This window comes from Pan troglodytes, chromosome 12 (genome assembly GCF_028858775.2).
Source record: "Pan troglodytes isolate AG18354 chromosome 12, NHGRI_mPanTro3-v2.0_pri, whole genome shotgun sequence".
NCBI classification, from domain to species: Eukaryota; Metazoa; Chordata; class Mammalia; order Primates; family Hominidae; genus Pan; species Pan troglodytes.
In genome coordinates this window covers 37,873,014-37,899,916 of record NC_072410.2, presented here as the reverse complement: position 1 = coordinate 37,899,916, position 26,903 = coordinate 37,873,014, and the positions used below count along the sequence as shown (strand labels likewise).

Sequence of the window (26,903 nt, the reverse complement as noted above, 5' to 3'; positions counted from 1 at the left end):
TTACCCAGTCTTGGGTATGTCTTCATTAGCAGTGTGAGAACAGACTGGTACATGTGGGATCACAGCCTTGCCAGAAAAGCAGATACACCCAGGCGCATGTCTGCAAACTGATCTAAATGAGACAACTCAGCCTTCCACAGGTATAAGCCCCTGCATTCTAAAGCCATACAATTAGGGCCTACCCACAACAACTGGGAATTGCCAACTGACTTCAGATTAGCTGGAGGAACAAACCTTCAAAGGTTTGGGAGGGAAGAGAGAGGGGCATTATGAAACACCTATCAGGTATGCCCGGCCCCAGGCCCAAGTCCCACATATTCTGTCTCCATCTAACTCATCCAAGCCAAATCCTCAGTCTGACTGGCTCACAAATACCTGCTGATGAGCTTTGCTATTCTCTTAAAGGCATTGAGCACAAGCCCAGGTTACCTGGTGCTTAAATACCTTCCTCAAAGAGTGTCCATTAATTTTGAAACGTTTTTCTTTCTTAAGGTTTTCTTGGTATTTGGAGAAGATTGAGTTACCCATTGTAACAGACATGTCAGTCTGCAAACTGGGGTAGACTGTGTATGGGCCACATCACAGATTAAATAAGAACTTTAGGCCAGGCGCGGTGGCTCACACCTGTGATCCCAGCACTTTGGGAGGCCGATGCAGGTGGATCCCTTGAGGTCAGGAGTTCAAGACCAGCCTGGCCAACATGGTAAAACCCTGTCTCTACTAAAAATACAAAAATTAGCCAGGCATGGTGGCAGGTGCCTGTAATCCCAGCTACTTGGGAGGCTGAAGCACGAGAATTGCTTTTAACCTGGGAGGCAGAGGTTGCAGTGAGCTGAGATTGTGCCACTGCACTCCAGCCTGGGCAACAGAGCAAGATTCCTTCTCAAAAAATAAATAAATAAAATGACTACTGGAGAGTTTTGTGCATTATAATGATTTAAGATATCAGATACTCCCCTACTGAGAATTACACACAATCCCTGGTGGAAGATGGACATTAGGACAGTGACCTGGCTAATGGTGTTCATCAGTGACAGGTTTCTGACCCTGTGGTCCTCAAGGACCAGAAGGCCTGGGAACAGCAAAGTTGGGGGAGATAAGGGGGTGGGAAGAAGGGTAGCAAAATGCCAACTGTGATCCTGAGTTACTCTGGGATTCTGGAAACTGAGTGGTTGATAGACTGAACATCAAGAATGGAAGGGCATAAGGGACAATGAAGGGTATCATGAGAGTTCATTCTGTGTCAACTAATCAAGGACAGAATCAAGGCAAGTCACAGTACTAAATGATCCTAAATTTCATTCATTCATCCCTTCTTCTATTCATTAATTCAGTCAATAAATAGTTATTATATGCCTACTGTTCCAAGCACTGAAGATACAGTCATGAACAAGACAAGATCCTTGCCTTTAATGGAGCTTTCATTTTACCTGAAAAAGGGGGCGTTTTTCAAGAAAAGTCTTGAAAAGATGGGTGGAAAGGAGGTCTAGTGTATCATAGAAGCTTCTGGGAGGAGAATGAAAGGCAGAGGCCCAAAGTTAAACTCTCTGATTTCAGGCTTGCCAGGACAGCACATACACAAGCAAATCAAAGCCCTTGATCATCCCAGGGTCATTGCTTTCTATTTTTCCTGGAGGGGAGGGAGGTCACCTCGTGTCACCGAGCACTATGGTGAGGAGACCATACTATAAACACTCTTCTTTTAAGGAAGTTTGAACAGTGGGCTGTGCATCAGAGTTGGTGCTGAATCTTTCTTTTGTTGCTAAAAACCACAGAAATGTACTTTTTAAATCTCTAGCATGATTTCCTGTAATCACCACACGCCTTTCCTTTCAGAGCTGCTGCAATGATCCGAATAACAACCCAGGGGAAGCATGGCTTTCATGTGTGCTTATTTATACCCCAACTACTTATGAAAGGCCTTAAGCTTCTCACAGATTAAAACCCAGCACAAGATAAGCCGTTGACCTAAAAGATCAAGAGATACAGTGCCTCGAGAGACCAGCTAAGTGATGAGGTAGAAGGGGCTGGATTTCCTTGGCTGAGAAGAGCAAGGATCCTGCCCCCACTGTGCTCACCGGCAGGTGCCAAACACCAAACACAGTGGTCGCTGTATGTCCAAAGAGACGCAGTCAATGAAAGTCAGAGGAAGGCTCCATGATGAGCCTCAAAGACAGCTTGGCCTGGGGTCATCAGACAACGCAGCCCACCCCAAACCCCTCCTTCGCTGGCTTAGCTGAGATGTGGGGAAGTCTCTGGGGCACTGTTTATGTTAAGCAAGGGAAAGCCCTCACTGAAACAGACTCCTTGGAGAAAGACCCGAGACAGATTCCTGAAGAAACAGTCTCTGAGTGGGATCAAAGTGTCCTTACAGGGTTTCCTTGGAGCCAGAATACTCCCCTGATGACTCAAGGTGCCTGTTCGCACACTACCACCACAAACCAGGGAGGCAGGTCACTGCTATCCAGCTGTCCCACTCCAGATGGCAGCCCTTTATCACCTGCGCTGCCCAGACCTAGTAGTCCATGCCTCAGGCTGCCCTGGAGGGAAGCTGGGCAGGGGCAGAGCCCTGCTGAAGGTGCCTCCCTTGGAGTGAACCTTTGGTCAGGCCATGGGTAGCCATCTGTGGAGCTAGAGGAGGTAACTCCCTCTCCAGTGAGGAGCCAAGTCCAGGGCAGGGCGGTGCTCCAAGGGAAATCTCCATGGGCACCACAGGAGCAATGCAGAACCCTAAACTCACTCCCATTCAAACGACTGAGGCCCAGATATGGCATCCTCATAAACTACTATGGCATCTCTGAAGGACCCCTCTCTGATAGAACTAATGACTGTCAGTCATCCTTACATAATTTACTCTCCTTGCTGTGCTTGGAGAAGTCTGAACCAGTCTAACAAATTTGGGGTTTCAGGATGTGGCTTGTGGATAAGAGAATTGCTCAGAAACTCCACCAGTTAAGTTGACCCCAGGGCGTCTTCCAGGAGGGCCATCCTGAATGGGGCATTGTCACTGATTAAGTCACCTCACATGAATCAGCTGAACACAACTGGGGTACAAGGACTGTTGTTCCTGGAGATCCAAAAAGGCCAGGTGCCATGAGCAGCATGCTCAGCCAGGAGCTGGGGACAGTGGCCAGGAGGGGAGAAAGGCAAAGGAGCAGGCACAAGGGTCCTGGCTGGATCCACCCGGCCAGTGCTCACTGCCTCCCACTGTGCCTCCCTTTCTCCATTCAAATCCTTCCTTTACAGTTTCTGTTAACGTTTTTCATGTGTTGTGTTAGGCTCCTAGGGCTGCCATAACAAAATACCACAAATTGAGTAGCTTAAACAACAGAATTGTATTGCCTCACCATTCTGGATGCTAGAAGTGTGCAACCAAAGTGTTGACGAGGTCATGCTCCCTCTGAAGAAGTTGGGAAAGGATCTATTCCAGGCCTCTCTCCTAGCTTCTGGTGGTTCCTTGGCTTGTGGCTACATAATTCCGATCTACATAGTGTTCTTCCCACATGTGTATCTATCTCTGTGTCTTAATTTCCCTTTTTTATAAGAACAGTCATTTTTGAGTAGGGCCAACCCTAATGACCTCATCTTAACTTCCTCACCTGCAAAGACCCTGTTTCCAAATATAGTCACAATCTGAGATACTTGGGATTTGGACTACAATGTAAGAATTTGGGGATGAAGACATAATTCAACCCATAACACATGTCGATCTCAGCGTTCCTTTTTTTCTAACAGTATGCATATGGTAAAAATTTTAAACAGTGTAAAGAAATAGATTGCCTTCCAATTCCCGTTCCCCAGTCACGCCTCCTAAAAGCAACCACTGCTGCCCAACACATTGTATCTCTTTCCATGGATGCTGTCTGCACATAAAAATGATAGATACATAGATAGATAGATAGATGATAGATAGATAGATAGATAGATAGATAGATAGATAGATAGACAGACAGACAGAGAGACAGACAGACAGACAGATAGTCTCCACTTTCGTTTTGCTGCTTTGGCCAATAAAACTCAATCAAAGGCTTTAGTCAATAAAAGCCTTTCCGTGAACAAATACTGAAAATATATTTTATATATATAATTTATATTATATATTATATATTTTTATATATTATATATTTTATATATATTACATATATAGAGAGAGAGAGAGACAGAGAGAGAGAAAGAGATGGAGTCTTGCTGTGTCACCTAGGCTGGAGTGCAGTGGCACGGTCTCGGCTCACTGAAACCTCTGCCTCCCAGATTCAAGCGATTCTTGTGCCTCAGCCACCCGAGTAGCTGGGATTACAGGCACCCGCCACCACGCCCAGCTATTTTTGTAATTCTGTAGAGACGGAGTTTCGCCATATTAGCCAGGCTGGTCTTGAACTCCTGGCCTCAAGTGATCCACCCAACTCGGCCTCCCCAAGTGCTGGGATTACAGGTGTAAGCCACTGCCTGGTCCTGAAACTATATATTATAATGTAAGATAAAACAAGCAGGAAATAAAAAGCCCAAGTCTGGTGAACGGGTAGCCTTCACTGTTTCTGAAGGAAATGCAGCCCGAGCTATCCTAGCCATAGGATAACATCAATGACTGAGGCAAATCACAGAAATGGAGAAGGAAAATTTCTGACTACCAAAAGGGACAAAATCAAGGTTCCCTGCAGTCTTTTAAGTGAAAAAGCAGTTTAGGTGCAGAAGCCCCTTGCTGCAGACCCCCAGATGTATCCCCTACTGTCCCAACCCAAAGCCGTCCTGAGACCTCTGCTCTGGGCTCAGGCTGCCCCTGGCTGACTCCAAGGAGAAACCCAGGCAGAATTCTACAGCTCAGTATTTCAGACAATCCTGTAAGGATTCAGGGCTCATTTCTCCCAGATCTCAGACCAGCCTCCTCTTCCAGACACCCAGATGATTTGATTTGCCCTGAGGCCTTCGAAGCCAGTATTTCCCAAACCACAGATTGCAACTCATTCTCCACCACTTCATTGTTGACATAAACCTTGGCATGATCTACCCACCCATAAGCTTGCTTATTTCCCTTCATCTTAGGCACCAGCTCACATCGTGCATCCCGGGCTGCTCCATGCTGAGTAATTGCTGCATATAAACCAAGCCAAGCTTGTAAACCAGCTCTTTTGTACACCAGCTTGTACACCAGATGGGCATCTTCTGTAATCATAGCTATGCTCTCATGAATCTCCACCTGCCTCCACCCCCAGGTGACTGCAATACACAGGCAAGGCTGGAAACCACAGACAGGACTTGTCAGAGTTAGAGCCTCAAGAACCTGAAGAAATGAATACCCGACATGTCCAACTCTTGCAAATAAAAAAATGCCTTAGAGAGGTGCTGGTCTTGCTGCACTGCAATCAATTGCTGGCTCAAGTCGCCAACAAGTGTCTGAATGCCAATTCCCTGCACCATAGCTTTTAGAGTCTGACTCACTCTCGCCAGAAGGGATGTGGGCTGTTGAGGTGTTGGCAGAAAGGGCCAGCATGCTTCTGCCAGTCGTAGTGTTTTCTACGGTTTTTCCAAAGAAACATAAGCCTTTCTATGGACTAGCCTAGAAATCACCCTTTAAAACATTGTTTCAAAAGAGATTCACATTTTAAGTTTCCAAGTCCAGTTGGTGGAATGTTCCAAGGAGATTTCCTCTCTAATGCCGTCTTGCCAAGCTACTAACACTGATGTACCTCCAACGGGTTCTCTTGAACAAAAAATTGCCAGGTAGCAAATGCCTTCACCTAGGTCCTTGTCACTCACTGTCAATCTTTCAACAGCACCTGGGGGAAAAGCACAATCCCCTAGGAAAAAAAGGACAAAAGGAAGTGTGGTGGAATATTAGAACTCTGAGCATCCAGGAGACGGACAGCAAAGTACTCAAAGCTGTTAGCAGGATGGGTTTACAATTATAATAATCATAACAATAATAATAATGGTATTCCTCACCCTTCCTCCACCCCCACAGAGTCCGCCTGTCCTCTAGGAGGTTGAACTGCACTTAGGGAAGAAGATGGTGGTGGCCCTACCCTGACAGAGTAGCTCTTGGGTTGGAGAGCGGGCAAGAACCAATGGGCGTGCGACAGCAACCAGTCACAGAGGGCAGTAGAGGGTAATGCAAACACTCAGTAGGAGTTTGGGGTCAAGGTGGAGGCCCCAGAGACAGATGAGCTGTCTCAGTCACTCCCTTGCCCTAGAACTATAGTTTGCCCCTCCCCTCATCAAAAAACAGGTGGCTCCATGAGCGGTGAATCTATGTTACTGTATTACCGGCTCCTGATGGCCAAGCAGTAGGCATGCTCAACCCCTCCATGGGGGGCCTTCAGCAACAATGATCCAAGGAAGGAGAGTGTTCGAGAGCAACATTATCCTGATTAGCAAAAGAGAAGTGATTGATGTGCAGAACTGCATCCAAATGTAAACAGTGGCCATGGCTTCCACCAGCCCCTTCCTCCACCACCTAACATCATGCTGCTGGCCTGACCAGCCACAGGCTGTGAAAAGCCTGCTGGATGTGGCCAGGCCATTAGGGGAAGAAGCCAGAGACCTCCAAGACCTTAGCACTAACCAGGCTACTTCCCTAGAAGTCTATAAAGACTTCTGTCCTGGGCTATAAGAAACAGTAGCTATGCTTAAAGCTTGCTACTTGCCATTCTTGCTACCTGCAAAGGTGTCTGCTTCAGATACACAGAAAGGCCTTATTTATTGAGAAAAACTCTTTATCATTGGAGGCCACCAGTGGAGGGTCCCAGCAGAATCCAGGCCATCCCAACTAGGGACACAATGGACGTCTGTATCTATGGCAGAGGACAAGCACAGCCCAGTCTAAGTCTCTGCAAACACTCAAGGAGATGGGCTCAGGGTCATACACAGCTGTTGTTCTCTGAGGCTCACCTGAAAGAGGCATTGCATTTGGAAGGACCCAGAAAAAAATGAGCCACCAGTGGGTGATGTCACCTTGGTGAGAGTCTCAGTGCTTTTTTAGAGTGTACCAGAAGGCTGAATTTAAGACCTTAGATGTCAGCTGTTCTAATCTCTTACCCAATGCTTAATCCCCCCATAGCATCCCAACCATCCAAGCTCTTCTTTTTGAACACTTACCTTCTCAAGTCACTCACTTGTAAAATGTCTTGTAAGACATTTTTAACTATTAGAAAGTCCTTTCTTTTTGAGTTCCCTGTCCATGACTGCCATGTACTCATTTGCATATATCAGTACATTGTGTGTTTGCACACATGCATAATTTGTTAGTAGTAGCTGTCAAAATGGAAAATGTGCATGCCCTACTTCTAGGAATGTCTCCCCCGTAGAAATACCATCACAAGTATGTAATATACACATGTACAACGAGGTTCCCTGGGGAACTGTAATGGTGCTCCGCTGGTACTGGGGCTGTTCAGTCAAAATTGAATTGACCATAAATGGGATTCCTACATCGAATGGAAGATTGGATTTGATGACCTCAAATGTAATTACATTTATAAGCCCTTAATTTGCTCCATCTCAAGAAGCAATGGGAGCAGAGCTCTCTGGTCTCCATCCTGACCTCTCTGCCTTGCTTGATTCTCCTCCCCTTGGCACAGGCTGTGGAGCTCCATAGAGAAGGGGGTCAGGATCAGGTTGGCATCAGGAGGCTCCACGTGGTCCCTGAGATGTCTGAGTCATCTCCTCTGGTTATGTTGTGGGGAGGGACACCAACATAACCTCCACACACAAACTCTATTCATGGAACAGCCAGTATAGCTACCCCAGCACATACTCTTCTACAGTCATAAACCTGTGAAGCCTGGCAAAGGACAACAGGGGTGGCAGCACAGGTAGACACAGGCACTGCAGCAGGCTCTCTTAGTGTAGCAGCAACCAAGTCTGCAGACCCAGGACAGACCAATGCAGCAAGGACAGGAGTAGCCACCAAGGGTCCAGGAAGAAGCACAACCAGCATGAACATGCAGTGGGGGATGGTTGCCAGAATGACCATGGGGTTAGGGGAGGAATGCCAGCATGACCATGGGATTGGGGAAGGGGTTGCCAGAATGACCGCAGAGTTGAGGGAGGACGGCCAAAATGACCATGGGCTGGGGGGAGGGGTGGCCAGAATGACCATGAGGTGGTGGGAGTTGCTAGCTTGGCTATCAGCAGCAGGGCCAATATGTCCTCAGGGGCTGTTGGCAGGGTGGAGGAGGGTGTTGCAGCTTGTACTTGGAGGTGCTTCCAGCACCTCAGCAGGAGCCACCAGGCTTTCCCCAGAGGGCAGCAGGAATGTGACAACTGCAAAGATGACCCATATGCCCAATGTAGGAGCAGCCAAAGGCCCAATGATGAGACCTTTATCTCCATTGTGCAGAGTGACAGCTCCCTGAGTGAATTAGATGGAAGCCAGAGCCTCCTGGGCCAATGGCAAGACCAGAAGGAAATAAGGAAAAAGAAGAATAGATCTCCCAATGGGAGAAGTTTCCATTAGCCCAGGAGGGTAAAGGTCACTGCAGGACACAGAAGACAGGTCAATCTGAAAATCATCTCCTTAACCAGCTGTGGAACCACTAGAGAGGGCAAAAGAGGGTGTTGTGGGTTAAATTTTTCCCCCCACCCAAAAGATATGTTCATCCTAACCCCCAGGACCTATGAATGTGAACTAATTTGGAAACAAGCTCTTGCAGATATATTTAAGTTAAGATCATTAGGGTGGGTTCTAATCCAATATGACTGTGTCCTTATAAGAAAGGGAAATTTAGATACAGAAAGACAGACACCCACAGGGGGAAGACCATGCAGAAACACCCACCGAGAACACCATGTGATGCCAAAGGCAGTGTGTTAGTCCGTTCTCACGCTGCTAATAAAGACATACCCGAGACTGGGTAATTTATAAAGGAGGAAGGTTTAATTGACTCACAGTTTTGAAGGGCTGGGGAGGCCTCAGGAAACTTACAACCATGGCAGAAGAGGAAGCAAACATGTCCTTCGTCACATGGCAGCAGGAAGGAGAAGTGCTGAGCAAAAGGGGGAAAAGCCCCTTATAAAACTATCAGATCTCGTGAGAACTCACTATCAGGAGAACAGCATGGAGGTAACCACCCCCATGATTCAATTACCTCCCACCTGGTCCCGCCCATAACACATGGGGATTATGGAAACTACAGTTCAGTATAAGATTTGGGTGGGGACGCAGCCAAACCATATCAGGCAGAGACTGGAGTGAGGCTCCTACAAGACAAGAAACACCAAGGATAGGTGTCAACCACCAGAAGCTGGAAGGGGGGATTCTCCTCTAGGTCCTTCAGAGAGAACACTGACTGGCCAATACCTCAATTTAAGATTTCCAGCCTTGATGGGTGCAGTGGCTCATGCCTATGATCCCAGCACTTTGGGAGGCCAAGGCACACAAGGTCAGGAGTTCGAGACCAGCCTGGTCAATATGGTGAAACCCATCTCTACTAAAAATACAAAAATTAGTTAGGCATGGTGGCGCACACCTATGGTCCCAGCTTCCTGGGAGGCTGAGGCAGAAGAATCACTTGAACCTGGGAGGCAGAGGTTGCAGTGAGCAGAGATCACCCCACTGCACTCCTGCCTGGGCACAGAGCAAGACTCCATCTCAAACAATATTTATTTATTTATATTTCATATATTATATATAAATATATATTATTTATATTTGAAAAAATAAAAATAATACAATTTTTAAAAATGAAAATACAGTATAACAACTATTTACATTGCATTTACATTGTATTATGTATTGTAAGTAACGCAGAGATGACAAAGTATTTGGGAGGGTGTGCGTAGGTTATATCCAAATGCAACTTGCCATTTTATAGCAGGAACTTGAGCATCCTTGAATTTTGGTATCCAAGTGGGTCTTGGAACCAATCCCCCATGGATACTGAGGGACAACTGTACAGGCTAGATACGAGTAAGCCCAACCACTTACAGTGGTAGGAGCAAAAGCAACAGCAAACTTACCAAAACATTATGCACTGGGCACTTTACAAAGGTTCTCTGTTTATTCTTCACTACAAACTGACAATGTTTGTTTCATCATACCCCTTTTAGAAATAAGAAAACAGACTCAGAAAAGTTCAATATTTCACCCAAGGTCACAATACTAGGAAATGGGGGAGCCAGGATTCAAACCCAGATCCACGGTCTCCAAAATTGATACTCTCCGCTGAGAAACTGCACAGAATAACAGGGCAATAGGCAGCAAGACTGGCCTTGGTGCCTCCCAGGCCTCTAAAGCCAACCTCTCCTCAGGCAAGACCTGCCTGACTGCCCAGACCCATGCAACTCTAAGGCAAGGAGAGGCAATACACCTACTTCTCCTGAATGCCCTGTCCTGGTTATGACAGCACCACCAGGTAAGATGTACAGAGAGCCTCAAATTCACCCTTCCTGTCCTGTTAACTAATGCCCCTTGCCCCCCCAGAGATCATGGTGTCAGGTCCACCTCTGGGGAAAAGCTCCACAAAACCATCCTCAGATTACAGATCTTTCTCTCCTACTGGGTGTACCAAAGGTGTCAAATCACTGTGCCCTTCCTCTACCAACCCCTACCCAAACCACAGCCTCTGAAGGGACAGCCCTATGTAGGACATGATTCCACGTGCCTCCTCCCTCCCCAAGCCATGCCAGTTACACCTGAGTGGACACCTGACTCGATGATATGGCACTGGCTGAATCACCAGCTTTACATTCAAAGAGTACATCTACCCCACAAAATGGACTTTAAAATTGTCCACAAGCAGAAAATACTCATCTTTATAGGCCAAATACCAATTGCCTCATTTCAAATCTCTTAATTTGCATTCGTGTAGATTTCAAGAAGGGCAAGATACAAGAGACCACAAGAAAAGAACTATTGGAAATATTACAACTAAGATAAAACACCCCTGATATGGCATTTCCTACGGTGCAAAAACTAAAGGGACTTAATTTTCCCCTTGGAAAACACAGTAAGTAAGATACACAGATTGCTACTTTCACATTAGTGCTTGCCGTACATTATACTCCCTTTTTAAAAAAAAAAAAATGGTTATCAGTCTAACCATAATCATGGCTTATCATCAGCTGAATCCCCTTCTCCCTCCCTCCAATGACACATATTCACCCCACCTGCACTGCCTTCTGAAAGTTGTGCTCACTGGAGAATACTTTACAGGCTTATCACCAGACAGTTTACTTCAGGGTTCAAATTCTACCCTTCCTTGCCCCCTAGCCCCCACGTCCCCCTTTCCACTCTCCCCTTGCCTCCCCACAGCCCTTCTTCTCTCTCCCTTTCTTTCTGGGCTGTGGAAAGAATCGATTAAGCTCCTGTCCACATTTGCAGCAGACCTTTTTCTCTTTCCTGAGACTTGTTCAGCTGTGGGGAGACCCAGGTCCCAGTTGGGGCATTGTTGCGTTAGCCCAGGGGTTGAGGGGGTGGGTGAGGGGGTTCGAGTCTGGCAGATGTCTTTTTTGTCAAAAACAAAGGCCCCCCAGCGAGTCTCTCCTCTTTCCAGCACTTTCATTCCCCTCAGATCAAAGGCCTGCTCTGCATATGAAAGGCACCGCCCATTACGCGGCTCACAGTGGCCCGCACCACCCCACTAGCCTCCCCGCACTCAAACAAAGGGCCTCACATCTGTTCAAGCGCAGGCCTCACCTTCTGGAGTGTGGGGTTGTTGTGTCTTCTTTTTATCTTAGTTCACTTTTGAGAGCCATTCAGTCCCTTGAAGTATAGTTTGGAAGAGTAGGGGAAGGGTCTCCCTTGCCCTCAGACCATTCACCCAGATAATTTTTTAAGACATCTTGAGGGTGTCTGGTCCTTGCCTCCCCACCTCACCTAGGTCTCCGTGCAGTGGGGAGGTCCTTCTCAGGCTCATTTTCTACCTTCGCAGCCACTCTTCCAAATACCTCCTCCCTTACCTGAAAAGGGACTATTCCCTTGGAAGAGTCTAGACTGGCCCCTCAAACCAAGGCGGTGATGAAAGTCCTGCTCCTTCTTGTCATGTGAATGGATGCTGCCAGACTCGGGAGCTAAAGCTTCCACACACTTCTTTGGATGTCTAGGTCTGCTTTTTGGCAGAGGCAGCAGGGAAGCGCTTCTCAAAACTTGAACCTGAGTTCTCAACAAAAGGACTCAAGCATAAGGACAAGATAAACTGATCTTCAGTGACATTTTAATCTGAAGAAGTGCTATGTTGTCAATGATGACGGTTCCTGAACACCAGGAGGGCACACAGCCTGGAAGAATGCACATGGCCAGCTGGACCTTCCCTCTCTTTTCTTCCCGCTGCCTCCTGGACACCCCCCAAGTCTTCTGCTCGCTTTGGTCACATCTCCTGACCATTTTTTCTCCTTTTCAATCAGTTCAGCTCCAGCCCTGACTTCCAAGGGCTAAATGAGCACATCCATCTTCTCCCGTTACACACTAAATTGTGTCCCCGCCAAAGGTCATGTTGAAGTTCTAACCCCCCATGTCACCATATTTGGAGAAAGGGCCTTTAAGAAGGTAATTAAAGTTGAATGAGGTCATAAGGGCGGGTCCCTGACCCAACAGGACTGTGACCTTGTAAAAAGAGGAAGAGTCGCCAGAGCTGTCTCTCCTGAGGCTCACACAGAGAAAAGGCTGTGTGAGGTCACAGCAAGAAGACACCGTCTGCAAGCCGAGGAGAGAGGATTCGCCCTGATCTTGAACTTGGAGCCTCCAGAACTGTGAGACATAAGTTTCTGTGGTTGAAGCCACCTAGGCTGTGGTATTCTGTTACAGCAGCCCAAGCAGGCTAATACACTTCCTTCCCCCAAATCCCACACAATGCTGGGGCAACAATAAGAATAAATACTAATTTCTCCATCTCCAAGGCCTAGTAAATGTCCAGCCTCTACCAAGCACTTCCTGACTGTCTCAGAAGGTCTCCATTCTTGTAACTTTTACTGCTTGGTAGGTAAGTTTCCTTTACATTTTATAAAGTTGTGACAAGACAACCCAGCTTCAAGACTATGTCAACAAACTATGAAGAATCATATGAAGAACCAAATCAAAAGCACAATAAAACTAATAACCCACCCTTAACCACATGTGAACTTGTGCCTGGGGCCAGTTAGGCATGAGTGCTAAGCAGTTCATCTGAATGATTATCAACTATATCAGTTCCACAGAGTCCCTGGTATTTCTCTTAATTTTCTGCAATATCCATGATCAGCATCCATGTCAGGTTTTCCCTTGTACAACAAACTACATGACAATCACTATCAAGTCCACACATGAAGCAACTCAATAAGTCAAATATCTCACTCCCCAGCTGTCTCAGTTCCCAGACTCCCGATGTCTTCCTTCTGACGGCCCGGGGTCCCAGCAAAGAGGCAACCTCCAACACCACTGCCAGGTAGATGGGTGTCTCCCCCTACCCAGCCACACTCAGCAGTCAAATGCCTTGTCCTGCAGCACTGCTGTGTGCTATCCCTCCCTCCACTTTATTTTCTATTTTGTTAGAGACAGAGTCTTGCTCTGTCACCCAGGCCGGAATGCAATGGCACAATCATAGCTCATTGTAGCCTCAAACTTGTGGGCCCAAGTGATCTTCCTGCCTTAGCCTCCTGAGTAGCTAGGACTACAGGTGCTCACTACCATGCCCAGCTAATGTTTCATTTTTTGTAGAGATGGGGTCTTGTTATGTTACCCAGGCTGGTCTTGAACTCCCAGCCGGCCTCAAGCAATCCTCCTGCCTCAGCCTCCCAAAGTGCTAGGATTAAAGGCGTGAGTCACCATGTCCAGCCTCTCCCTCCCCACTAAAAACAGCTTCTGTATAGCCCTTCTATGCATAGAACACACCTGAGTTTCCCAGCCCCACACTCTAGCTCCCTCCGACATTGTCTCCCACCAGACCCCTACACAAATGCTCATATAGCCAACCCAGCCTGCCACCCTGTGGCCAGCAGAGCACAGATTTTCCCAGATTTGCCTGCGCTTTTGGCCCATTCAGAATAGCTGTCTGTTTTTCCTACCTGACTAAATGCTAGCCTTCCCTTGAAAATCCAGCTCAAATTCCAGTATGTTCATTAATCTGGATAACATTTAGAAAATAAAGTTTGCATAGCTTTTCCCCATCAATCACATTCTTAGGCAGTTATTCTACCATGACAGCCCCAGAGAAGGAGGAAGGGAGAAAAACTGGGTTCATGAGGATAGGCTGTGCCCAAAATCCACCCCACGGCACGGATGTCTGTCACTTCTGCTCCCAGCAACCAAGGGCCTCGGGGCAGCCTTCATTTTCAGGCTCTTCAATCAATATGAGGCTCCCTGAAGTTCAGGACTGGTTTGGAGAGAAGCTACAAAGCTGCACCACACATGGTTCCATAGTGTAACAGTTATCATGTCTGCTTTACACACTGAAGGTCCTGGGTTCAAACTCCAGTGGAACCATGGGGTGGTTGATTCCCATTTGGCCATGCACAGTGGTCCACACCTGTAATCCCCATGCTTTGGGAGGCAGAGGTGGGAGGATCTTTAGATGCCAGGAGTTTGAGGCCAGCCAAGCAACATAGCAAGACCCCATCTCTACAGAAATAAAAAATTTTTTAAAAACCTGCACCACAGATTCAAAAACTACCCCTCACAAGGGAAGGAAGGTCTCTGCCCCCACAGCCCATGAGCCACACACCGACTACTGCCCTCGGGGTGTGTTTAACTTTCACTTTTTTATTGTTTAGAAGTTACTCCCCAGGAAAATGGCACACTAACATTATTGTGTAAGCAGCATCTCTGCCCTGGTGGCAGGAAGGAAATGATTCTGGGAAGATCAACAGAAGAGAAAAAGTCAGGGTAAAGATGGAAACAGCCAGCAAAGAGTAAATGCTATAGTTTGGTCTTTTAATACAGTATGGCCGGATTGAGCTATCAGAAAACTACCTCCCTCCAATTGCACCCAGCAATTAGTAAACACCCACATGTGCAAGGCACTATGCTAGACCCATACCAAAAAAAAAGCGGGGGTAAATCAAGATCCTTGCTCTCTAGAAGTTTATGTGCCAGGCCAGGAGACAAAATAAACATCTGGAAAGTTAATCACCAACAAAAGAATTAAATAACCATAAGCCTGATAATTCAACAGCCACCACATGGAAGCAAATGAACAACTTCTCATTGGTGGTATGGACAGCAGATGCTATGAGTTCAGGAGAAAAGAGGGTCTTCTGAGCCCTGCAACTTGAGGTAACGCACTGTGGCAATACAAGAACAGGACTGGAGCAGGGACCAAGAATAGGACCCAGTGGTTCTCCAACTTGCTTGTGCATCAGAAACACCCAGAGGGCCGGTTAGATCAAAGATGGCTGGCCCCATCCCCAGAGTTTCCAATTCAGGAGGTCTGGGATGGGGGTTCCAAATTTTGCATTACTAATAAGTTCCAGATGATGCTGATGCTGCCAGTCCAGGGACACACTTTGAGAACCACTGGTTTAGCCTGAACATTCTACATCACAGGTAGGAAACTGGCAGTCCAAATGGCCTATCTGGCTCATGGCTCGGTCTCGTTTATTTTTTGGAGAGATGGGGGGGTCTCACTATGTTGTCCAGGCTGGTCTCGAACTCCTGGGCTCAAGTGACCTTTGCTATAAGAGAATTAGCCACAATGCAAGCACCTGCCATGAACTTGGCACAGCTGGACGCTCTCCTCCCCACCACACACACATCAAGGTGAAAAACCTTCTACACAATGTTTTCACTTTGATTGGACACCTAAAGATAGCTTTGAAATGATGCAAAATCTCCTTCCTGTCAAAGTTGCTCAAACTTTGCAACTTTACCCTGGGTCTGTGTTATGGGCTGAACTGTGTACCCTTTAAGTTCATATGCCCAAGTCCTAACCATCCATCCCCCCATACCTCTGGAAATGACTATTTGGAGATAGAGCCTTTAAGTTAAAAGGGCGGGCCATAATCCAGTATGACTGTTGTCCATGTAAGAAGAGGAGACTAGGTCACAGACACACAGAGGGACGAAGACATGAAGACAGAAGGAGAAGACAGCCATGTGCAAGTCAAGGAGAGAGGCCTTGGAAGAAACCAGCCTTGCCGACACTAGAAATTCTCAGACTTCTAGCCTCTAGAATCATGAGGCAGATATTTTCTGTTGTTTAAGCCACCCAGTTGGTGGTACTTGGTTTATGGCAGCCCTAGCAAACTAATACAAACCCTCATGTCCACTGCAGTTATTTAACAGTGATTTCTACATCATCTCCTAGGGGGAGGACCAGAAAAGCAAGAAGAAAGCTCCAGTCTTGTGCTGTTAGAATCCATTTCCTAAGCCTCCTTTTCTCTGCTTATTTCCTTCTCTCTTTCATCCTCCACAGTTTCTCCTCTCTGCCTTGTAGGCAATGGCGCCTGCTTTCTGAAATGTCACAGCAACAGCAGAGTCAGGGTTGGGGGTTGTTGGTGAGGTGGAGAAGGTGTGTGGGGTCATCCCCAGATCACCCACTGGCAGAAGCCAGATGTAGGCCACATTTGAGAAGCAGAGCCAGGGCTGGGTGGGAATGTGAAGGGTTGACAGGATCTTGAAAGTCCTGGATCCAGAAAGGGAGGTGGGAGCAGTGGGGAGGTGCTCAGGCAGGTATCAGGCCCTTGAGCTTGGATTCAGTCACAAGATGCCTCAGACATCTGCAAACACTTTCCATCAGCCTGGCGATCGATTTACAGGGCCGTAGATCGATTTACAGGGAGGTGAGGCCAATAGGGCTTTACCTTTGGCACCATGTACAGTTCCGTGGAAGACAATTTTTCCACAGACCAGATGAGGGGTGCTGTTGGGGGAGTGTTTCGGAATGATTCAAGCACATGACATTTATTGTGCACTTTATTTCTATTATTATTACTTTGTAATATCTAATAAAAGAATTCTACAACTCTCCATAGAGTAGAATCTGTGGGAGCCCTGAGCTTGTTTTCCTACAACTAGACAGTCCCATCTGGGAGTGATGGGGCACAGTGACCGATCATCAGGCATCAGATTTTCATAAGGAGCACACAACCTAGATCTCGCATGCACAGTTCACAATAGGCTTCATGCTCCTATAAGAATCTAATGCTGCCACTGATCTGACAGGAGGAGGAGATCAGGCAGTAATGCGAGTGGTAGGGAATGGCCAGGGAGCAGCTGTAAATACAGATGAAGCTTCAGTACACATCTGTAGCGTGGTGATTGGGGACCCCTGCTCTACAGCATTTCAAAATCACTTCTGGGCCTGGGTTGTGTCAACAACCATCGGCAGCCTCTTCAGACAGCACTGAAGCCCCAGAGAGCACAGAGCATCCCAGAGCTGTCCTTTCCCGGAAAGTCAGGCAGCAGCAACCTACCTGCCTGTATTCTGCTCAGCGATAAACAACCTCACCTGCCCAAAGCACCCGCAAGAGCAGAAGCTCAGTGTGAGCTGCAGTTCTCGCCTGAGCGTTGAGAGGCTAATGAGGTCTCTCCTGTTAGGATTCCTCATTTTATGATTCTGCAGCTCTTGCTGAAGCTCCCTTTTAAGCTCTAAATGACTGTGAATGCAAAGGGAAGAGCCTCATGGAAGAGTTCAGGGAGGTAGGACAGCACAAAAAGTGTCAGGAGGGACAGAGAAAAAGAATACAGAGAAGAAGCACCCTAATGCCCGTGGCATGACGTGATGCTACACCACCAGTAACCACCTCAGGGTCCAGGGCAGGCCCCACTTCCTCTGTCCCTGGGCCATGGAGCACCTTGACCCCAACACCTTAACCAGCTCCTTGGAGGATCCCAGTACAACTTGGCCCCAGTCCCACCTGGCTCCTTGCCCTTCTTCCTCTCCCCCAAGTGGGGTAGATTCTGCCTCAACTACCCCTACCTGGTAGGGGGACTCTTTGGAGGAGGGATGGAGAATTCATGTTCTCACTTTTTCTCGCATGGAGACATGCTGGGAGTTATTCCTGAAGTCTAGACGTGTCATTGGGCTGATCCACCAAGCAGGTGTCAAGGAAGAGCTGGCTGCTAGGGTTTCAAAGGAGCTCTCTACTGCCAGCCTAGTTCACCAGGGCAGGAGGCAGGGATATGAGGCAGAAACTAGGCTGCACTTCCCTTGAAGGGCCTCTCTTAGGACCCCAAAAGCAGCTGGGCAGGGTCTCAGACACAGCCACAACATGGTCAGAACCCCAGCAGCATGTGTGGCGTCCAGGTACCTGTACAAAAATAGGTACAAAAATACCTATTCTTGTTTTTTTTAAGTTCGCTTTGGACTTTAGAGGGGCAGCCCAGAGCCAGGGGAAGGGAGAATCAACACTTGCTTTGTCTTTGAATCCCCAAAATTAGAAACAGAGTGCGTCACCTATGCTGAGTGCTTAAGAAATGTGTCCCAAATAAAAAGTGGCCATAAAATGAAAGACAGCTCAAGTCCTGAGCAGGCCTGTGCCCAGGGGGAAGCAGAGCTAAAGTCTGCCCCTGCGAGCCCAGGAGCTTCACAGCCAGCCATTCAGGTACAACGTTGGTTTGATTTTCTACTCTGGTCAAAAAAATCAGAAACTAAAGGGATGTCCAACATGAAAAAAATAACTGCAAAAGACACTCCCAAGAGAGCTAAGAACCCACCCAGACTTCTAATTTGTGAAGACACGGTCCACATACAACATCTGTATTGACACCTATGTGAAAGCCAGGACATGGTTTTTCCAAGGAAAAGATGTGTCAGACTCCCAGGGTACCGACAGTAACTGCAGCACTTCAGCCCAACCATGCCTAAGAACAGGAAATAATACATAGCAGTGTTGGGAAATAATGTAAAAAAGCAAAAGACTGAAATAAAAGCAAATTGCTCCCAAAAGGTTAGACTTCATGTGAATCTTTTTTTTTTTTTTTTTTTTTTTTGAGACGGAGTCTCGCTCTGTCGCCCAGGCTGGAATGCAGTGGCACAATCTCGGCTCACTGCAAGCTCCGCCTCCTGGGTTCACACCATTCTCCTGCCTCAGCCTCCCAAGTAGCTGGGACTACAGACGTCCGCCATCACGCCCGGCTAATTTTTTGTATTTTTAGTAGAGACGGGGTTTCACCATGGTCTCGATCTCCTGACCTCATGATCCGCCCGCCTCGGCCTCCCAAAGTGCTGGGACTACAGACGTGATCCACCGTGCCCGGCCCCATGTGAATCTTAAGATGCCAGTCTATATCTACATAGCTCTTAGAAAGGCTCTATTCAAGTTTTGTTTTTTTTTTTTTTTTTGTCTTTTTGAGACAGAGTCTCGCTCTGATGCCCAGGCTGGAGTGCAGTGGCGCAATCTCGGCTCACTGCAACCTCTGCCCTCCAAGTTCAAGTGATTATCCTGCCTCAGCCTCCCGAGTAGCTGGGACAACAGGCGCCCGCCACCACACCTGGCTAATTTTTTGTATTTTTAGTAGAGACGGGGTTTCACCATGTTAGCCAGGATGGTCTCGATCTCCTGACGAGAAAGGGAAGAGTTCTCTTTCAGAGAGTTCACATATTTTTCCTAGGCCTTTATTTTAAACCAAGACTATCGAGGAAAAATAGAATGTCAGGATCTCCATCTTCAAGCAACTTCCAAATCGATCATGGAAAATGTGGAAAAGTCATCTATGAGCATCATAGTCAATTTTTTTTTAATGAGACCTCCTGCTTTTATTGGAATTTATGATGGGGAAGCCAGAATCCCTCAGCCAATTACTCCTCTAAGTCTGGCAGTTGGCAGCACTCAGTGTAGGTGCACCTGACAGCAATAACTTCAGAAGAAGAATGTGTGTTCAGAATTCTGAGCTAAGGAATCCAGAGATTCATTCCTTGTCTATAAGGAACATGTGAACCCCTGGCCCATCCTGTGGAACACGGACCACACAAGGGATTGAGGCCCTTTGCTTTGAGTTAAATGAGGATTGCCATGTAGGAGCAGGTGCTAAGTGAAGGTGATTTATCAACTGCATGCTTTTTGCAAGCGATTGGGATTCTCCTGTCCAGCCCACTGCCACTGGATCACCCTGTAAGTCAGTCCTCTCAATAAACCCTGTGTCTCATTTGCTGGCTCTGGGTCTCTTCTTCCGCCTTTTGAACCTAGTGCCACCCCCACTGAAGTCAATAGGGGTCCCGCATGACACTCAGAGGCAGAGTTGGATTAGAAACAGGAGATCTGAGAACCTAGGCCTATCCTGCACTAACTCCTGCTGTGACCCCAGGCCAGCCCACCCTCTGCTTCCAGATGGGCCTCTCTCAGGTTATTCCAGCAGGAAACCATCCCCAGTGACCTCTGCTGGCTGACTCCCCACAATCTTGCCTTGGCCTCTAGGAACAGAGACCTCCTAGCCCCAGGGGTTGTTATTAAGACCCACGGCACTGATGTGAGAATATGCAGAAACCTGCAAAGTACAAAACAAGGCACCACATGGTATCCCCGGGATCCTCTCCTTAGGCCTGGCAGGCCACCCCATCCTCAAAGAATCTGACCCCTTCCTCCATAGGAGTCTTCCTCAGGCCAGCTAGCACCTCCCCAGCTCCCACTCCTCCAGCATCCACCTAGCCCTTAATAACCACAGGCTGAGAGAGGTGGCATCCTTCTAGGAATTTGCCCTTCCTCCTCAGTCAGACCACAGGGCTCCTGGAGAGTGGGCTGCCTCCACCACTCCACTCTGCCCTGGATCTTTCCAGAGAATCATCCTGGAGCCATCTGTTTCTTCTATTAGGTGACCGACCAAACTAAAGACAACTTGCTCCAAAGAATAAAGTCCCCATCTTCTCCAACACCCCAAAACTATAGCTCAAGAATTGCAGTTTCATACAATCTGGAAGTATGTCCACTGAGCCCAAACCACTATTGAATGTTGCATTGTGGGGAAAAAAAAAGAGAGAGTGAGTTGTTAGGGTCCTGAAGAACAAGAACTGGCAGTGACCATCCTCCTGGAAAGTACAAAAGAATGACAGCCAAAAAGGCAAATATGAAATATGTTAGTGCCATCTATTGGCAAGAGTAAACAATAACAAAGAAGTGATGCTTTGCACAGTAGCAATTCAAATAAGAGCACCTCAGCGTCAACTCTGGGGTTTGCAAAAGGAGTTTTACATCCAACTAACTGCCTCTTAGGATGCTGAAAGCCCAAAGATGCAGGCTTTGCATGTGGAAAGCAGAGGGAAACTCCAGAACTGTTGGCTACATTCATGTTCACTTAGGGGTATGACAAAAAAGAGCCCAAGCCAAGATGTGACTGGGTCCCAAAGGACAGATTCCATGCTGAGGAGACCGGAGCTTTCCCAGATTCCTGCCCCACCCCACCACGACGTCCAATCACTTGGTGGGGAAGTGGACAGGAGAGTCCTATGCTTAGATGGGCAGAGCAGGCATTGCAATTCCCTATGCCCGGAGCCTGTCCATAGATGCCTGGTGATGTGTGAACATGGAGATGGGATTTAGCAAGACCATTTCTCTAGGGGAAACTACCTGTGCAGACAGAGAAGAAGTGAGACACCACCCTGCTGAGCCCACTCCGCTGAGCCTCCAGGTCCAAGCTATGTGCTTCCTTCACATAGGGAATGCCAATGCAGCTGGCAGTACCAAGCAGGCATGAACTTTAGGTGAAGGAGAACAGGAGTCATAACTTGATTCGATACCGAGGGGCAAGGATGATGTCTGCCCTGAGATGACAAGATCAAATCCAGGCATCCGTGTCAGGGTCCTAACCTGTTGCCAGACTTCAGTTAGATTCAGGGACCTACACCCCACAAACCAACAGCCACAAGGCCTATAGGGGCCAGGCAGATGAGTTAAAAGAAGTCAAGATGTCTAGGTGAAAGGTAACAGGGAGGAGTGGGGACTGCGGCCAAACTGGAAAGACAATATTGGCCACATCTAAAGGGGGCAGCCAGTGCTCAGTCCAGCCAACTGCTGCTATGTGGGAGCATCGCCCAAGAGAATCCAGGCTGTTCTCCATATGGTATTTCTCAATTTTTAAATATTGTCAACTTAGTCATTAAAAAAGAAAAAAAATCATGCTAACCACATAAAACAGAACTGCAAGCCGGATTCAGCCCATATGCCTCTTATTTGCAACCTCTGCTAGCCCTTCTGTTTTATGCTTCTGTCCTCTTTTCCTTTAACTTCTTTGAAAAAAAATCTTTGTCTATAGGAAACCAAGAAGAAAAACAATTTCCCTTTGCAAAATCAATGATACCACTCATCTTGAGAAGTTTGAGAGTTAAATATAAAATTATCAGTGAGGACTGTCTCATAGTAGGCACTGTATGTTCACTCCCTTCTGCTTATATCTTATTTATGAAGTGCTTTCCAATTTCCTGCTTTTTTTTTTTTGCTTCTGACAACAGGATGGTAGGGCAAGTATTATTATCCCCATTGGAAAGATGAGAAAACTAAAGTTTAGAGAAGTTAAGTGATGGTTGAAAGTCATACACTGAGGCCAGGTGTGGTGGCTCACGCCTGTAATCACAGCACTTTGGGAGACTGAGGCAGGAAGATCGCTTGAGGCCAGAAGTTCAAGACTAGCCTGGCCAACATGGTGAAACTCCATCTCTACTAAAAATACAAAAATTTGCCAGGCGTGGTGGCGGGTGCCTGTAATCCCAGACAGGAGGATGGCTTCAACCTGGAAGGTGGAGGCTGCAGTGAGCTGAGATCGTGCCATTACACTTCAGCCTGGGCAACAGAGTGAGACTCAGTCTCAAAAAAAAAAAGTCACTGGGCTGTATACTCAGGTTGTGAGTATTTTACTGTTTATCTCTAGAAATGAACATGGGGAAGTGACATGAAGAAAAGACTCTGAAGAACAAGTCATGTTTTCCTCCTGAATTTAAACAACTCTACCTTGCTAGCTTAACCTCAAGGTCTTATAAGAAATTTAGTTTATACATCTTAAACACCTACACAAACCCTAAGAATGTGTTATAAAATCAACATGACACTGTAGTCTATAATTATAGTGCTCTAAAATATCTCTGAAATACGTTATCTTAAGAGACAGTGTTGCTGGCTAGCCATATGTAGAAAGCTGAAACTGGATCCCTTCCTTACACCTTATACAAAAATTAATTCAAGATGGATTAAAGACTTAAATGTTAGACCTAAAACCATAAAAACCCTAGAAGAAAACCTAGGCAATACCATTCAGGACATAGGCATGGGCAAGGACTTCATGACTAAAACACCAAAAGCAAGGGCAACAAAAGCCAAAATTGACAAATGGGATCTAATTAAACTAAAGAGCTTCTGCACAGCAAAAGAAACTACCATCAGAGTGAACAGGCAACCTACAGAATGGGAGAAAATTTTTGCAATCTACTTATCTGACAAAGGGCTAATATCCAGAATCTACAAAGAACTCAAACAAATTTACAAGAAAAAAACAAACAACCCCATCACAAAGTGGGCAAAGGATATGAACAGACACTTCTCAAAAGAAGACATTTTTGCAGCCAACAGACACATGAACAAATGCTCATCATCACTGGCCATCAGAGAAATGCAAATCAAAACCACAATGAGATATCATCTCACACCAGTTAGAATGGCAATCATTAAAAAGTCAGGAAACAACAGGTGCTGGAGAGGATGTGGAGAAATAGGAACGCTTTTACACTGTTGGTGGGACTGTAAACTAGTTCAACCATTGTGGAAGACAGTGTGGCAATTCCTCAAGGATCTAGAACTAGAAATACCATTTGGCCCAGCCGTCCCATTACTGGGTATATACCCAAAGGATTATAAATCATGCGGCTATAAAGGCACATGCATACATATGTTTATTGTGGCACTATTCACAATAGCAAAGACTTGGAACCAACCGAAATTGTCCATCAGTGATAGACTGGATTAAGAAAATGTGGCACATATATGCCTTGGAATACTATGCAGCCATAAAAAAGGATGAGTTCATGTCCTTTGTAGAGACATGGATGAAGCTGGAAACCATCATTCTCAGCAAACTATCGCAAGGACAAAAAACCAAACACCGCATGTTCTCACTCACAGGTGGGAATTGAACAATGAGAACACTTGGACACAGGAAGGGGAACATCACACACCAGGGCCTGTCATGGGGTAGGCGGAGGGGGGAGGGATAGCATTATCCTCCCCCATTAACTAATGGTGCAGCTATTAACTAATTAACTGATTAGTTAATTAGTTACTAGTTAATTAACTAATTAACATTAACTAATTAACTAATGGGTGCAGCACACCAACATGGCGCATGTATAGATATGCAACAAACCTGCACATTGTGCACATGTACCCTAGAACTTAAAGTATAAGAAAAAAAGAAAGGAAAAAAGAGACAGTGTTGCACACCTTCCTTCAAAGATACCTTGCTTGAGCTAATATTTTACTTCCAAGCTTTTTTTTCCCCAATTGGGAGTATGAAAGAAGGCTTTGGCTCAGGTTAAAATGCTCACCAATTTCAAATTCATTCGGTCAAAATCAATAAGCCTTCAAATCAAAGCACCTTTCTTTTTCAAAATATTATATTAAATGCAGACATTGAAAAGGTTATAACATTGGCTCTTTGGGTTTCCATAATAATGCAAGAAAATCTTTCCCAGGAGATCAATGCAGACAATTAATGATCCCTTATCTTATCTATAAATCTTAGTGTGCCAAACAAATACTATAGCATATAGAATAGCATCTGATTACTTATTAATATTATAGAATTTTAGCAAGATAAATTCCCTAAAGATATCGTTATCAACTCAGGAACATTATTTTTCGACTGTTACATGTCCTTACACCTTTTAAATAACAACCTTAGTTCAGTATGTCAAGATCTGCTAAGGCTGAGCTATTTGGATTAACAGTAATCTCAAATTCTGAGGAACAAAACCTCAACGTGACCCAATGAGAACATTTACAAAACAAGAACACTTTATTTCATATTGCAAGACTCCCATTGGTCTCCAGAAGTGTCTAATGCACTTTAAACAACTTTTATGGAAACAGCTAAACCACGGCACTTTAATCAAGTACTACTTATGAGAATTGAAGAACCAACTTCTTGAACATCAAATTAAATTCCAATGCCCTGGGGTAGGATCCTTAAACCAGGGGTAAGAAGAGCATAACTCTGCCTAGGAAAGGAACTGTCCTGGGGCAGTGTCCTGAAGAGGGACAGTAGTGACCTCAAAGAGACTGCTGTCTCCTAAAACAGCAATGGCCAGTATCATTTTCAAACCAGGCCATGCCCTGTGACAACCAGTGTGGCATCCACATGTCCACAACGTCTCAAAGCAGCTTTTTAATGAAGGATCTGAACTAAAATGCATTTTAAAAGCACACAGTATGGGCCAGGCACAGTGGCTCACACCTCTAATCCCAGCACTTTGGGAGGCCAAGGCAGGCAGATCACTTGAGGTCAGGAGTTCGAGACCAGCCTGGCCAACATGGCAAAACCTCATCTCTACTAAAAATACAAAAAGTAGTCAGGCGTGGTAGCACACACCTGTAATCCCAGCTACTAGGGAGGCTGAGACAGGAGAAATGCTTGAACCCAGAGAGCAGAGGTTGCAGTGAACTGAGATCGCACCACTGCACTCCAGCCTGGGTGGAATGACTCTGTCCCAAAAAAAAAAAAAAAAGCACACAGTATTTGTTGGAATGATAAGAAAAAAACAAGTTTTTTTTCTTGGCAATACTCAAATAAGTGATATAACTGACCACTTGGCTTTTTTTTTAACCCCCGGAAAAGCATTTTTAAGCAAAGACAATTTCTAGACAAGCTGTGCCCGTGGTCCATCACCTGCCCTGAAACTCAACAGATTCACCCATACAACCAAATGCCACTAAGTCTTTTATGCAAAGAGAGTCTTACTTGTGAAAAGTTCAACCCATTCAATGGATGGCACTGCTCTTCCACCTTTTCCACTGCCCCAGTCTGTTTCCTCAGCCGCTCAGCCTCCTGGGCAAGGAACAGGTCTAAGACAGGCACTCCACGGGACTTAATGTCCACTTCAGTCAGGGAGTTGACCATGAGCATCACCCAGACAGGCCTCTTGCGCTCCCAGTTTCCGGCAATAGCATTGAAGAGGTAGTCTGCATAGAGCCCCTTGCCGCGCTGGTCTGGGGTCATCCACAAGGGCATCATGAGCTTGACATACTCCAGGTGGCGCTTGAGGCGGCAGTAGATGTCCCTGGGGAGCACATCTTGGAGGTTCTCGCCCTGTGGCAGCATCTGACAGCTGGTGAGAGCTGAGATGGTATAGGGGTCTGTGAGATCCAACTCAAAGTACACAATGCTGCTCTGCAGGAAAGCCTCCTTAGAGTTGTCGGGGATGAAGTCCCAAACTCGGGTGTACGGGACATGGATTGTGCCAAAGAAGTAAGATGGTGGGTCTCGCTTAATGGTCCACAAGAAGGAATTCAACTCGCTTTGCTGAAAAGAAAAGAGGTAACATCAAGGTATAATATGGGGGAGAGGCATGGTCAGGAACCTGTGAGAGGAAATGAATTAGTCACATTTCAAGAGAAAAGATATCAAAGTAGAATTTAGACTTTTGAGTCCGTGTAGATTCACCTGCCAGGACAATCCATTGCCCTAAATAGACAGGAGCAAATTATGAAGTCAGGGGCTCATTAGGACTATAGTTTCAACCTTGGCTGTATGTTGGGATCACCAGCGGAGCTTTAAAAGAAGCATCTCTGAGTCCTACCTCCAGACATTCTGATCTGATTGGTCTGGGATGAGACTCAACTTTTCAATCAAAAGGGGATGGGACCCCCTTTTCAATCAAAACGTTGATTCCAAGATGAGAAAGCAATAGCAGTCACCAGTTTTGAGATTGTGCCATGCCTGCCCTAGCAATGAACTGGGCAAGAGTTAAAGAAGTGAGTCTCAGGGGCCTCCAAGGATATACCTGATACCATCTAAGAGACACCTGAAAAGCCCACTGTCTCCCAGGCAGACCTGATGATCCCTGCTCTTTCAGATCTCA

The 26,903-nt window shown here is 46.4% G+C and overlaps 1 protein-coding gene across 3 annotated transcripts in view; it reads right to left on the bottom strand.

Annotated features, from left to right (window-relative positions):
• The window catches only part of TRABD2A (TraB domain containing 2A), a 59,787-nt gene that overhangs the window by 22,997 nt on the left and 9,887 nt on the right, over positions 1–26,903 (bottom strand). For all 3 annotated transcript variants that reach the window (XM_016948871.4, XM_016948873.4, XM_016948872.4), the window contains exon 2: positions 25,784–26,344. In XM_016948871.4, coding sequence (XP_016804360.3) covers positions 25,784–26,344 — 561 coding nt within the window. The remainder of the gene's footprint in view (positions 1–25,783; positions 26,345–26,903) is intronic.